Genomic DNA, 15,862 nt, shown 5'->3' with positions numbered 1-15,862 from the left:
AACGAGCAACGAGGACGCATATCCCGACCTTCCGACTGGTGGAGAACGTCGACGATAAGCGTTAGCAAAACATGCGACCACCGCGCCATCTCTCAGGCGTAGTAGCAAACTGTTGTCGTCTGCTCAGGTTTTCGCATGGGATTTTCGTTTGCTTTAGAATGGCGATTTTGGTGCGGTATATATTGTTCACTGCTCTTGTCTCTCACAAAGTACCAACGAAAGCCAAGTGGTGATTCATTTTTGCTTATCAGGCTGTAATCAGTGCAATGCACGTTCGCATGTACACTTCGCGGTTTGATTTTACACGTGCCTACGCGCGGTATGTGCGACAAGCTCTCGGTAAGCAAGCAGCACACGTGCAAACCTCTCGAAAGAGAGAGATAACACGTGCTTGTGAGCTTAGGAACTACGACTGGGACACGGTTTTTCCTCGTGACCAATGCGTGACTGTGCCGATTCTTTGTATTTTTTTATCTGCTTGAATGTAGAAAGAGGTACATCTCCTTGAGCGAATACACAAGACGATGGATGAGGACAACACAACTTGTGTTGTCCTCATCTAACTTTGTTTCCGCTCCGAGCCGATTGATGGAGCAAGGCTTTAGGAAACTCTGAAGTCACTGGATTGGGGAAAGTATCGCCATCCTCTGATCTTTGCCGCCGCGCCCTTGGAGCAACAATGGCGGCCGTAGCTTGCCAACACACGCTGCGGCCGCCATTGTTGGTCCAATTTCGAGGCGGGAAAGGCTGTCCTTACTTTCCCCAATCCAGTGGCTCTCTAGGGCGGGCATGCCATAATCTACAAGAGTGACGGAGCGTCAGGGTCCCCTTGCATTTCATGAGTGTCAAATGTTCTTACCTCTGCCGTCAATTTAGCTCTCAATTCTAAGGTGCGTACACAGTATACCAGTGATTTATCCAGACCCCCCCTAACACCCCCTCCCCCAGTGACACCCCCTTAACTTTTTCACCTACGTGTACCCCCTACAGGGGGTGCCCTCGCGATTTCAGCTTTAGACACGTGTCGGTAATGATATGTTAAGCTGTAATGACGTAATTATAATAATGACCCCCACCTCCAATTTTTTCAAACACCTCTCCATGCTTGGGATTCTGGATCAACCACTGCAGTATACGGTGCCGAGGAAAAATGAATTATTCTCTTACGTTATTCTCTTAGTCCCCGGTTAAGCTCTGACGTCAGAGGAGCGTGGGCACGTGACCTCAAACGCAGCCGCGTCACTGACGGAAATGCGTCGGGATGCGAGCCGGGCGAGCTTAGGTATACGCAGCATAACCCCCAGTGGAGTAGCCAGGGAGGGATTACCCAAATCGTTACCTTTAGTGCATATGGGAGAGGGAAACGAGAGGAAAATCCTCCTCCCCCATGTCAAATATCCATGGAACCCCCACCGTATCGCCTAAGACCATTGACATATGCTAAGAAAAACAAACAACACACTCTGGAATACTTTGTTACAAATGACTTTTATTCTCTGGGGTTGTGGAAGGGAATAGCCCTGTCACGAAAAAAAAAGCTAGTTTTTCTTCATCATAAATAAAAAGAAAATGCGCCTAAGTTTATTATCAGCTTTGGTCTGTGTCCTCCAAAGAGGCGAGAAGGAATTCTTGTTACAACCCATTAGGAAAAAGCAGAGAGGAAGCAAATGTTTTTTTTTTCTTTTCCTCATGACAATAACACAGAAACATGTCAAGCAATTTGCATAAAAAGAGGACTAGATAAAATCATGCACAGGTATTCGATATCAATACAACATTTCGATTTCTAAAAAAAAAAAAGTCACAATTGATACAGAAAGTTTGTCTGCCATGCATGTCAACTATTTTGTGCGACATAGTCGCTAATGTTCCAAGTTTCCCTTCTAACTACCACGTGCGATATGTTTTAGCTAGGGAAATATTTCCATCAATCCCTGAGAATTTCCGAAATAATTTGACTATCAGAATGGTCAAATAAACATCTTTAGACAATTTGAACTTCTTGGAGAATAAACAGACATAAGAGCTCCATGCCAAATTTGGATAAAATCCAAATTTAATTGAGCAATCTTTGTCACATTATTCTAAATCTGACAACTGAATTGTCCAATCTTTGAATATGCAAGATATCCTGCGACATCCCATGCCAATGTCCGAAACGCACCTTGGATCAAGATGGGCAGGATGTCCTCGGAATCGTAACGAGAAGGCGGGTGCTCAGTAAAAATGACAAGTCGCACGTGTTCAATCAGAATGCAGTCAGCGTTCAATCAGAATGCAAGGCTGTTAGTCTAGACTTGTGTTGCAACCTCTGCTTATTACCAAGACATGTAGATTCCTGCTCATCATGGCAGGGGGATTTTATGAACAACAAACATGAACAATAACAAAGAGCAAACAATTGTTTTTCCAGAGCACATCAACAAGAGTAGCTTAAATACAGAAGCCCATCGACAATAGGAACTGAGACTTCTTTCTGAGCGTCAAATGGCTTAACACGAAAGCTGCTGCTGCTTGTCGACGCAAATAAAACAGGAGGAGGAGGCAGAATAAGGTGTGTTTATACTCGACACTTTAGCATCAATCTCTCATCCAAAAACTTGGAAAGCAACAACGTGTATTCATAAATTAAGGGTTAAAAAAAATGTCATCCAACACTGCCGTTGCTTTGCCGTTCATTTCTTATTCATCTCTGAGGACCAGCCACGTGGAAAATGTCAAAGAACAAAGTGTGCAGCAGTTTTACGGGTGTTGCACCTATGTACACTATCTACAGGCAGAAAAAATAAATGTTCTGTGGATGTTTTACAAATAAAAAAAAGGGTAACTTTCATGCGAGATATCTCCTCAGACATCCCTCCCTCCTTGGGCCGTGGAAAGTACAACATTGTTGTTGTTGTTGTTGAGTGCAGTCTGTGACCTGTCCATTCTCTGTCAGTTCTCTGTCCATGTATAGTTGTAGACGTCGTTTGCGTGTTTACGCTGCTAATAGGCGTTCACAATTCGTGTGAGATTACAAGCTCCACTGATCTTGTTCGTTGTTTATATAGTGAATAAATAATTTTTTTTTAACAAATGACAAGGAATGCTGCCTTTGTTGTAGAAGGTAAAAGGTTGTCTTCAACGTTTGACGCTACTGTCAGTGAGTGACTGAAATCTGAAACTTTGGTGTACACTAGTGGACATTGAAGAGCACTCTGAGATAGATTGTTTTTCATTGGCAAAATCTGTATGACGTGGGCCATTGTGCAGAATTGTTGTGGTTTAAAACATATATATATATATATATGAAAAAAAAATAATAATTCTCCGACATCTCTTGTGCAATTTTATAGCTCACAACCCCATTCATGAAGCGTGAAGTCATTTTGCAACTATTTTGTACAAAATTTACGCTAAAATCTAGACAAAATAAAAAAAAAAAATTCTCCTAACATTAAGGTCTCTATAGCGGCTAAATGTTACGCAGCCCATAATAAGGGGACATGCTTCCAGGTACAGTTTTATGCTGAAACTGCGGTGAAATAAGTAAACGCTCTCACCCGTATACTTCCTAATATTTAAGGCCCTACATGTCCCTCAGAAGTTCCACAGTTACATCAAAGTACTCGTTTCGGAAACAATATATTTCGTGCTAAAACCTCGATGAAACAGATTGATTTGTTTTTTGCCCTTAACACACCCAGACCCCATTTTTACGGGCATCAAGGGGCTCGGAGGGAGGGGGAATGTCTTAAATGCAGAAACAGAACAACGAGTGCGCTTCGTCCGAGAAGCAACTCCACCTCTTCATCGTGATCATCATCATCATCATCCTAAATGTCCAACAGAGGCACAAACAACCTACTGGCAGGTTCACAGCAGTCTTTTCACATTCACACAGGGGGGAGTTGGGATGTGGGGGGGGGCAAAAAAGAGCCGGAGGCAAAAACGTGGCAGAAGCGGTGTTAAGAATGGGAGGAACGCACACGCACACACACGCACGCACTTGCAGACGCTGTTTTTCCAGTCCTGGCAGACTCCTTTGTTTCATCTTTTTTTCCCCCGTTAAAACAACTTAAATATGTGTGTGCAATAGCACAGTCCAGAAGTAATGGTCAGTAGTCCCACGCAGTTCAACTTTCAACGAGTTCGTTAGTCACAGAAGGAAGCAATGGGAATTCCATGGAGGCCGTGGGCACGGACGTGCGGAGAGGTTGGAATGCCGTCGGCTTTATCTAGTTGCACACACGACTCTCCTTAGCTGTCCGAAGCCCTCGCGGCGGCGGCCGCCGTGTTGTGGTGCCCACGTTCAAGGTCCTAAAAGTGGACGAGACAACAGTGTTTAAGTCATCCGCAAGAGAAAAAAAATGTTCTCTTAACGGTTTTCACAATTTTCTTAGGCACACAATTCTATGCGAGTTGAGAAACCCAGACGGGAACCGTTTCTTTTCTTTATTTCGTTCGTTGCGCGTCTTCGGAGACGCGTCCTTCCTTCACCCCCAATGTGGCCTCGTGCGTCGAACATGAGCTTTAACTTGCGGAAACAAAACGAAAACGCGCATCGGGTGACGCTATCGGAACTGCCCTTATCTTGGGTTGCATTTTCTGTTTTCTGTTTATCTTTCTCCAGGACGCAAGAGGCGACAGTGGGCTCTTTCACCCTCTCATATTGGGGGTGAAGGAAAGACGGGTCTCCGAAGATGTGCAATGAGCAAAATAAAGAGAAAAAAAAAGCGTTTCTTCACGAATTTTTTGCGGACGATCTACCGAATAGATTTTTATTCTGAAAACGGCTACGATATGAGGTCACCGAAAGGAACAGACGTTCTCATTGAGACAACTTCGTAGCTTTTATAATTAAAAAGTTAATTAACGATTTTTGGGTAATTAGTCATTTAACGGTTGAGCAACATATGGCCAAGAACGTCCGCCGGGCCAGAGATGATAGAAGTGAAAACAGCATGTCTACATCCCTTAGTTTTTTTTAATAAAAAATCTGTATCGAAAAAAAATAAAAAAAAGACACCCTGTATATTGTAATACACTCTCTTTAACACATTGTAAGGTACGACACAGAACAAGAATAACTGAGGCATAACACCTTCACAGAATTAACTTAGTATGCTATGAAACTTTACACGAAGTAGCATCACTACAATTTCCTTACGCTGCTATTCGAAAATTCTTGCCTTCGGAACAACAACACTGTTGTCCTCGACAGCCAGCACACAGCTGTCTGCTGGTGTACTCAGATGCACGCCACATTTCTGCTTTGACTGTTCGCTTACCGTCTGCTTGTGGACTCTACTGGCATCTTGGGATAGGAGCTTCCTTCTGTCACAAAAGAAAGGTGTCGGAACTTCTGCCACACTGTAATATGTCTCTTTGTTTCTCTTACGTCTGCAACGAGAGATACCACAAATGCCTTAGGAGACAAAGGGAACCTCAAAGCATCAAACACCGTAAAAGTAGTTGATTTCACGAGAAACATATTTTCGCATTTTGGTGGAAGCCTTAGCTTAGAAAGAATTCGCAGGAACTTAAATTAGCAGAAAACGCGGGCTCTTGTTTCTCGGCGGTCTCAGGGACCAGCCCATTGAAGCTACGTTCAAACAAAGACCAAACCCTTTGCGATAACTATCCAATCCCTCGCTGAGAAATTATCCTACTTAGTCAGCCTATATTTCCTAGATCACCTTTAGTGATGCTCAGCGATATGTGATTGGATACTATGCAGCTAAAAGCGGCAACGAGCCTGTAGTTTCTTGAAGTCTTGAAAGTTAGGAGCCCGATTCATGAAAGTATGGTGTGAGGAATGAAACGGCATGACATTCTGGTGTTGTTACATCAGTTATTTACATTAACCGAGATGATCGTATTGGGAGTCAGTTTATTTATAGTACTTCGAGGTGAATTACATTCGTGAATTTTTTTAATTCGCGAAAAATCGTTCCGTGCGAAAAAAATCCACTTTTACAGTACTTGGTAGCACGCAGGCATTCTCACAAATGCTTTCATACAGAGAAATGGGGGAAAACGCCAATATGCGTCAATGGTACTGTGTGTAGTTACTTCATTACAGCGCTTCAAACTGTGATAAACTGATAATAGTGCTTACCTGTAGTATAGATAAATTGCTGCGGATATAACAAAGACGAAAATAACTGCCACGGTGACTCCGCCGGCAATGCTTGCAGTCTCTATGAGCACCCGTTGCCTTGCAGCTGCAGAGAGCGGAAAAAAAAAACATATTAAATACTGATAAAAAAACGGAGAAACAAAAATGGTCTCGCAGTGTAACAAATCATGTTCCAAGTTCTTAGAGACACCCAGAAATGTGGCGGAGAAGCTGAACAAGCTTCGTAAGCCATTGGTAAAATGGTGTCAAACTCGGTAAACAAACCCTAAATGAGTCGGAGATATATTTCCAAATACTTACGCAAGTAAGTTCCGTCGAGGTCCTTGAATTCGCACCTCTGCCCCATGTATCCATCTGCACATCTAATGATGAAAAAAAAAATGAAAAAATTTGTGAGTAAAAAAATTGCAAAAAAATGCCTGCAAATCAAAGCAAAAAAATGCATGTAAATACTTTGTGTTATACTCACTCGCAATTGTAGAGGATGGATTCTCCGATCTTGATGGAGAAGCAGGTGGCGCCGTTGAGGCAGTACCACTTGGCATAGGCCTCCGGACAGGCGTACGTCTGGAATGTTATGTTGGGCCGTACTGTTGTCTGTGGGGGCCGCGGTTTCGGTGTCGACCTTGAGGAGCAACCGTCTGCATTGAAATCGAGGAAGGAAATTAAGATATGAGCATTTATTATTTATAATTACAGCTGCATTTATTTTATCGTGTCAAACTGCTTTCTGTGTAAGCACGTCGTAAGAAAACCACATCAAGAATGTTGCCACACAGAAAATTTGCGCTTTGGCTAGTGTTCATGTAAGCTTAGTAAAACCATAAAGTATACACTTTTCCGTAATGTAAAAATTTTCACTAGCAGCTAATTACAGAGCCGTCCCAACAGCTCAATTTTTTTGGGAGATTCATCAAGCCATAGCACACAAACACAAAAGTACACCCCGCGTTCCCCTCTCCACATCCTATAGGTACAGGTCTGGTGATCCTGTTCACTGGCCAGCAGTCACGGACAAGGCCCACGCTGTCGCTAAAATAAATCACCACCAAACAAGAGGGCGCAACAATCGCGGATGCTTTTACCAGCATCATTATATGCGCTGAACAACGGGCAGAGGGAGGAGGAAGTCACCACCACCCTTTGTGCGCTTCTTCCGTCGGCGGCGCTCAATTCCGGCCCAGGTCGATTTAATAGCGCCGTCCGAGCGTAACCACCGAGACCTCGCTTAACAAAAAAGCGTCGGTAACTAGCGCCATCTAGTGCGCTCCATTTCTGTCTTTAAGCGAAACGCAATTAGGAGGCCATTTGGGAGGCCCACCCACTCCCCCCGAAGCCTTCCACCTAGTACGTGGCCACAGCGGCCCGCGAAATACAAAGAAGACGACGACCAACAACACCTGGACAACGACGTCCGAATGTCCGCTTGGACGACCACAGCAGACGGTCGTGTCCACGCGTCCGGGAAGGGGCAACAGCTGGTCCAGTCTCAAAAATGGTGGAATACGTATGGTTTTATTTTATTTTTCTCTTTTCGTTTTTTCTCGCCCAAGTCCTCTCCTCCACCTGTCTTAACTTCCTCTCTCTCCGTTTCCCCTACCGGAGAAGGAAAGGAACAGTGGAACATCTGGTGTGCAAGCGTTGTAGTCATAAACAAGAGAGCTCGGGGTCCCCAAGGAGGAGGGAGGGAGGGTGATAGTGCTGTTCAAGGGACCAGCACCTGGCTCGTGGCGGCCGACGCACGCGAACTGTCAACGGAACCCTGCGGCGGCGGCCCGCTTTTTCCTCGCAGACGTCGCTTTCCTCCCCTTTTCAAGCGCGATTATTTGCCCCGACTTTTTCTTATTTTTTTTCTTCGCTCGCCGGCATTCGAGGGTTGAGAGGCGGATCTGGCCGGCGGAAAAGAAATCAAAGAAGTATCGGAAACAGTAGTTGGGAAGAGGAGAACGAAAGCGCACGCGGGGAGCGCGCGCGCCCGGGCACGCGAGCGACAGCAGACGGCGGCTGCTGCAGAAGACAAACAAACGAACAAACAGTCGCGTCCCCCCCCCCCAATAGCGGAAAAGAGGGGACGCCAGGTGCAGAGCAGTGCTAGCAAGATGCGAAGTGACACTAGAAAGCGACGAAAGGCAATCTTCGTTTCGCGCCTGTTCCATTTGTAACAGCAGACGACCTTGTGCCCACTGTCGTCTGCTACTATTATCGTCTGCGTCTGCTGCGCGGCTGTCGATGTCCTCAAGGAAGACGGTGTCACAGCACTCGAGGGTCACGTTTCCGGACTCGGGCATAAATATTGGTGCTGTGCCGAAAATGACTGGAAGATAGAAGGAGCCGCAGGTTTCACAAGCTGGCAAATTGTTCGCTCACTGGCTGACACTTGCGATTGGGTTTGCGCACATTGTTTGGAAACAGTTCGGTTCAAGCCGTTTTTCGCCACAGAAAAAAAGAAGAAGAAGAAAAAGTCATAAGGCTGTCTATTTAGGCGATAGAATTTCGTAAGGTTTGACAGAAGGCAATCGGGGAAGAGTTACGGCAGAACTATCACATGTGGTGGCCCCAGAGCTTATTCATCCGGCAAAAATGCATCCGTCACACGTCCCATATAAGATGTCAGAGAACACGGTGGCGCCTCTCGAGTTTGTCCATAAACCGGTCGTAAAAATCCCGGGCGTTTCCCAACGGGGAGCTGACGTCTTCTCCCCCGTGTCAATAAAGGGGGGCGAACATAAAACGCTCCATAAAACGCCCCTCCTGCCCACTCAACACTTAGATACGTGCCGCTACACAGTCAACAAACCTTTCGATGCGCGAACATTACATTGCACCTGCGCTGCAACGTAACCGTCCCATTTACGTGCGCGGCTCGTAACCACGATTAGTGTTCGAGTTACGTGACACGTACACCTCCCGACTACGGGGTTTATAAGCCACTAATTATACAGAGTTACTGTTATACCGTACTTATGTAGCGAGGGCCTGCGACGGAGATCACAGAATCACGTCATGTAAAGTCACTGTTCTGAGGTTAGAACGCACTGTCAGACAGACAAACACAAGACAAGGCTCGTACCCGAACGGCGGGCCCGGTACCACCGGTGCGGCGGGCAGACCGGTACACTGCCCCTTATCACCGGTATCGCTCTCTACGACACTCTGATACGGTTCGCTTCTTCCCGACTCCTCAAAAAAAGTACAAGGTGCTGCACTGCTCATTCACAGGCAGTTAAACGCGATATTCTGCTTCCGACTTGCACTTCAAAGTAACCCGCGTACACCAAAACGGACTCCTCGTCGGCAGCCACAAGCGACTCAGACAAAGATACGCGCGTTCGTCTCAAGGCTACGGCACGGCGTCGACCTCATCACCTGACAGGACTACATTTGAAAAACGTAAGAAGAACTGTTGTGGGAGGGGTGGGGGTGGGGGGTTATCCTCCCCCCCCCCTCCCAAGAGAGGAAACGGACGCACGTGCCAGCCACGCACCAGATCTTTTCCATCTGGTGGGAGGGAGCATCAAATTCGCGCCATCTTGGCCGATAAAAATAGACCCAGAATATGAGATGTCGCGTACGCCCCCCCCTCCCCCCACCTCCGCCCAGGGGAGTAGTAGCCAGCGGTAAGTATAGTGTGACAGTATGCGCGTGCACAGTCAAATGCGACGTCATCTGCAAGGGAGACAAAGCATAAAGAAAGACAGAGAAAGAAGGAATGATTAATGTGCAGCCCAGGGAGATATCACTTATGCTGCTCTCACTTTTTTTTTTCTTCTTCTTCTTCTTTTTGAAGGGGTGTGGGGGGGGGGTTAGAAGGAAGAGGGGAAAGGACTTTCCTCAGCGCAGTAATTTCTGTAGAGGAATGCACAACGACGGAAATGCTTTTATTTGATTTCTTTTCCTCCCCATTTTGTGGCGAATGTACCAATGAGGTGTAAGCTCCCGAAGTGAAACAAAACAGATAGTACTAACAGATGGAACTAAAATTTTGGGGTAATTCGGTTCAACCTCCAGATAAAAATATCACTTAAGAATGAGACAAATGACGCCTCGTTAAAAAAATATATAGAAAAATAAACTACGATTCACATACTATATAATCATATATAATGTCATCATATAATATACATACAGTCAAACTCCTTTACAACGAAACTAAGGGGACAGCAAAAAAAATTCGCAGTAAAGGTATTTTCGTTAAAGAGGTGTTCGTTATAAAGGAGTTGGACTGTATATATAAAATGAGGCACAAACATGCCTCGAATGTGCCTGTCCAAATGTGCATTCGAGTTACTGAAAATCTGTGCCATCGCACTTTCTCGAACACACAGACATAGAGTTCAATATACTCTGCCTTTACTTTTGTAGGTACAAAACAAGTAGAACAGAGCTCACGTACCGAAAGCTCGAAAAAAAACGACGTGCTAAACTGCGAACTCAACAACAATCGAACAGAGATCTGAAGATCCTGGCACACGATTATACTATAACTCCAATATCGTTTCTCTCTTATAGAACATCCCGATTATCTATTTCGATGAAAAAGTAGTTGCGCGCGATCCAAATCTCTGCGATAAAACCGAAATGCATGGCGAAATGCACACTCCAATAAGCGGGGCAAAAGAAAGAAGGTACATCTATGGTCTACTTGAGAAAAGTACACAGATAAAAAGGTAAGAAAGAAGAAAAGGAAGAAAGCACAGGAAACGGGCAGGGGGAGCACATGGCACGCGCCAGATGGCATCCCTTCCCCGCAACTCCTCCCCCTCCGACGCTGTAATGTTCGCGCTTTACAAAAGTCAACACCCGCATTACGTCCTGCGTCCATTCCCCATTGGGTAATTTTACCGGAGCTGCTCCCTGTTTGCGCATCGATTGGATACAAGCTAACTATTGCAACAAGTGCCCCGCTTTGTTTCGTTTTATGACTCTTAAAGAGCACGCGGTTTATTATTGCCAAGGATTCCATCGCTGTAACTGAACAAAAATAGCTGGCTCACGTTATAACCGGGAGTATGAAGGTATATACGATGGGGCGTGCTTTGTGACGCGCGGCCTGTAAACGGTATCGTAATTTTTTTTTCGCTCCCATTTTGTAATGTGGCGTTTGACGGACTCATTACAATAGTTCTTTATGCAATGGCTCACTTGCTCACTTGCTACAGCCTGGTGTTTTCGACGCGCAATTCCAGGAAGCCGTTTCGTGTTTTGCGTTTGGGAGCGTACACAATTTTTCGAAAATAGCGTGGATACCCGAACTCCCAAAGTGAAGTGAGTTTCTTTTTTTTTTTTTTTTTTGCGAGAGAGAGAGCTATATGAAAGAAGTGAAATAAACACAAGTCGTTCACTGTAACATATATTACTCGAGGTCGAAACTTTTGTATTATTATTTTTCAAATAAAATCAATTCCGTAGCGTTTTGCGTTCCATTCTCATAACTCCATTCTAAACATTTCTCCAGTTTCTTTCGTTCGCGTCCGCCACGCGCGCTCCATTTATTGCCCCCCCCCCCCCCCCCGCGCTTATTCTAAAACTCCCTAATATTTAAATACTTCCTCGCGTGGAAAGAACAATTTAAAAGCGAACATGTATGTATGTCTTCCGCATCGACGCAGGGTACATGTTTGACCTGCACTGGTTCGAGATAATCGACTCATCACCCTAATCGACCTCATTTTTATTCCTTCTTCATTCTCATCGTAGAGCTGATAACATCCCCGCGCGCGCGGGGACCGCTATGGCGTGTGCGCGGTGATCACGCAAGCGCGCTTGTAACAGAGAGCGGCTCTCAAGGACCCTGTGTGCTTGTCCCGAAAGCAAGAGGAGGTTCGAAAGGAGCTCTGCCAAAGGCCGTAAAATAATCCCGAGGAGGCCAAGAGTGGTGCCCCTAAAGGCCATTACAGGTACCGTTGTCTCCAAATGCCTTCCTGGTGGTGAGTTCTATTTGCGGCTCGTGCCACGCCTGTTACAAAGCCCAACAACAATGCCCACTTTGGCGTCGATAAGGTTAGTGGCTTCCCGGTTTGATAGACTCGTGTCACGCATACAAACACGCAGAACATACATAGGGATGGACGAGACAAATGGAGTGGCGCTAATTGGTTTGCTTTAGTCGCTTCCGCGGGGGGGTATGACAGAGTGCGCCGACTGGTCAATTAATGCGTTCCCACAATGCTCCGCGAACGAGGCGACACCAATTCGCGAATGATGTGGAAGGGGTTCGCTTGTTTTTAAAGGCTTTAAAGTGTCGAGTTTCGAAATCGGTGCGCTCGCTTATTTTCTCATTTTATGCGTCCGATGCCGCCCGCCTCGTTGAGTGCCCGCGTCAGCCCGAAGAAAAATACGACATGTAGACACGTTTGCCCACTTGACCGGTGATCAAGAGGTGTCAGGTTCGAATCCCGCCGTCCAATTACCTTATTTCACCACTACATACGCGCATATACACTAAAAACAGAGCTTCACCGCATAGTACGCTCCTAGCCAACGACCATCAACGTTCTCTCCCTTGATTTGATGAAAACGAGGGGCGTACGCCATTTTTTTGGGCAATTACGAACTGCATAATGCCACAAAAATATGGCGTACGCTCTTCGTTTTCAGCAAATCAGAAAAAAGAACGATGTCACTCGGGGTGAAGGTTGGCTAGGAGCGTGCTATGTGGTGAAGTTCATTTTTAAAAAGTGTACGAACAATCTCGAACAGGTTCGGTGAAGAGATTTTAATCGAGATAACGGGACAAAACGATGAGGTTTGAACTAGTATCTAATCACGTTCTCTCAAAAATCGTAGGACAGAAAAAAAAGAGAGAGAGAGAAAGAGGGAGGGAAAGAGAGAGAGAGACGAAGTAGAGTCTAGGTCAATGCGCCGAGCAAAAACACAAAAAGGGCCAAACCTCGGGAGGGAAAGTTACATCCGGGGCATTCCAAGCGGAAGTGGCGACAAACGGAAACAGCGCGCCGGAAACAGACGCGGCGACTTCATTTGTCACCTCTCTCTCGCTCTGTCAAACGAAACACTTGGGTTTCCTTCGCAACCCCACATTGCACGCATTACACGTTACCTATAATATATCCTCCCCTCCTCCCCTTTAAACCTCCCCAGTTTTCTTTACCATTTTTCACGGGCGAGGCACCGATGCGCTTTTCTTCCGGACTTTCTCCTCGCGCGCTCCACCGCCGTCAGCAAATAGGCAAATGTACTACGCGTACGCGATCACACATTGACGTCCGGTACGCATATATACAGACCACACGATTACTTGACCCGGAACGGATACAAGGAAACTAGCGAGCGTGTGTGTGTTGTGGCAAAGTAACATCAGAAACTTCGCGCACACGGTATATACAACTCGGTCTGGCGCTAGACATGATGGGGACCGCATATTAGGATTTGATGCAAGAGCACGTTAGATAAGTTATCAATTATCGCGTAAGATACGTTATCTAAGATAATGCATAGATTGGGAAAACTAATGCAAAGGCAACGACCGGTGCGGCTTTGTATTGGTCAGAACAGAGAGAGAGACAACGATAGAGATAGATAGATAGATAGATAAAGATGAGAGACGGACGGACGGACAGACAGAGAGAGAGAGGCTGACTGGCCGGTAGTTTTAGAATGGGCTACTCAACCGCTTTGGAGACCCAAAGGAGTAACGACTGTACCCTGCACATTATGCAAAACACTTTCTATTTCGGGCATGCGCAGTGACGACCCCCTTTATTTCTTTGGTGACGCCCGCAGCGCTCAGGTACCCAACATAAGAGCAGGCGTTAAGAGGGGATATCACCGAGGAGCCATCTCCGATTCACGACTTTGTCGCATGTAGATGGCGCCACAGAAACATCCGGGTCTCATCAAGGTGAAAGCTCTAATGAATACCCCTGTTACGAGTTTCTCCTCCGCGGGATTGTGTAGTTCCATAAACACGTGTGACCTCCTTGACTATTGAGGTGCAGGGATCTCCCGTCTTGTGTGGGTTGCCAAGGTCAACTGAGCTAAAGGAAAAAAGACAGGTCCGACCAAGGCGAATTCTTCTTCATTGTCTCTTTGTGGACAGCATCTCCTGACTTCTGGGGTTGATGTTATCTTAGCTTTCCTAAGCTTTCCATGTCTGAGTTCTTCGACACCAGCACGCAAAGTCGAAGTGTTACGTTTCGTTCGCCGCGCTTATTTCTTTAAAATTATATTGACCTGCTGATGTTTCTTTGGCTGGGAGTTGCAAAACATTTCGCAGATAGAAGCTAGGCTTTCGTAAAGCCAAGTGCTGTGTATTCACAGAAAAAAATGTGGTGCATTGATTGATTGATTGATTACATTACCATATAGAATTTCTCCAATCTGCAAAACACACACGCAAGCGAACCTATGCTTGATTAACGATGAAAGAAGAAAGTCACTGAAAAGGCTAGCCAGCTGTAGGACTCGAACCCACATCTTAGTTCTTTCATGTCTATGCTTGATGTTTACGAGTCTCGGGATCCGGACAAAACGTCCCCGGACGAAATGTCCCCGGACGAAATGTCCCCAGATGCCGTCCGGTTGCACAGCCGTTGGTACCTCAAATGTGACTAATGTTTTTCATGCTACCATGTGCAGGGTTGATTGATTTAAATCACCGATTTTAATCGCGATTTAAGTCATGAATATTAATCAAGATTTAAATCACCTCCCTTATGTTATGTTTGAATTCGAATAGTAACATAAAACTGGAGACGCTGGGGAAGATGAGACTGAGCCTGGAAATGAACCACAGCCTGAAATATATTATACTTCAGTGACTTTTAGCACAAACAGCGTCACGTGACCCCTTCAGTGGCTCTCTGGCACACTGGCAATCAATTTGGTTACACATGGCGGGTGGTCATTATACGAGCGTAGAACTTTTCCAGTTATTTCTTTTTCCTATTACTATTCGGTGTAATTCATAATATATAGTTTTCAAATAGATCTCCATTTGCATTAGCTAGTAACTGTTAGCCGCACTGTTAGAAGTCTAGACGCCCTTCTTTGTATGTGCTCAAAAAGTGATTTCGCTACTACGAGGTGGCACACGGAAGCCATGAGGTGAAGCTCTGTCTTAGAAGACAAAAATCAACTCAGTGATTTAATCAATACTCATCATATTTAAATGAAAAAAATCTGAATAATTTGATTTTTTAATCCGCCGAACAAGAATGCAGTTGAGGACTGGCAGACGGCTGAGTGACGGCAGCTGGGGACATTTTGTCCGGGGACATTTTGTCCGGGGACATTTTGTCCGGGGACATTTGAACCCACAGAAGAAAAAGAAAAGGCCATGGCAGTAAAAGAGTCGCAGTCGGTAAATATGTGAGCGATATCGTTGGGTGAGCTCTTGTCCGATGAGCGATTGTCGGCGCCCTGGTGAACTTCATTCCGATAGAAGTTAATTCGCAGGGGCACTACATGCGAAACGAATTGTAAATAGCTGTATTCGAAACGAATATGCGAAATTTTTCTTCTTTTTTTTTGTTTGTTTGTTTGGTTTTTCAGCTGAAGAGGGGAGACCACTGGTTATTTTCATATCTTTGTCATTCACGAACAGCACAGCGGAATAGAACAGTGCGGAACAATCACGCATACCAGTAGGACACATATTGAAAAAAAAAAAAAAAGACCCCAAGCTGGGAGCAACCTCTACATTTTCTGGGCACCTTTTTCATTGGTAGGGAAAGATCTGAAATGGGATAGCGATATGTGCGCGTAAGCTACCCGAAATCTGCG

At 45.5% G+C, this 15,862-nt stretch overlaps 1 protein-coding gene across 2 annotated transcripts in view; it reads right to left on the bottom strand.

Annotated features, from left to right (window-relative positions):
• Nucleotides 1–3,607: 3,607 nt before the first annotated feature.
• LOC135368872 (protein spitz-like) overlaps nt 3,608–15,862 on the bottom strand; it is a 52,324-nt gene continuing 40,069 nt past the window's right edge. For both annotated transcript variants that reach the window (XM_064602418.1, XM_064602417.1), the window contains 5 exons: nt 6,591–6,762; nt 6,422–6,483; nt 6,101–6,206; nt 5,271–5,382; nt 3,608–4,299 (listed from right to left, as the gene is read on the bottom strand). In XM_064602418.1, coding sequence (XP_064458488.1) covers nt 4,240–4,299; nt 5,271–5,382; nt 6,101–6,206; nt 6,422–6,483; nt 6,591–6,762 — 512 coding nt within the window. In that variant the 3' untranslated portion in view covers nt 3,608–4,239. The remainder of the gene's footprint in view (nt 4,300–5,270; nt 5,383–6,100; nt 6,207–6,421; nt 6,484–6,590; nt 6,763–15,862) is intronic.

The sequence above is a fragment of the Ornithodoros turicata genome, chromosome 9 (assembly GCF_037126465.1).
Source record: "Ornithodoros turicata isolate Travis chromosome 9, ASM3712646v1, whole genome shotgun sequence".
Lineage (NCBI taxonomy): Eukaryota > Metazoa > Arthropoda > Arachnida > Ixodida > Argasidae > Ornithodoros > Ornithodoros turicata.
Note: the sequence above shows the minus strand (reverse complement) of the source record. Positions and strands in the feature narration are given on the sequence as shown.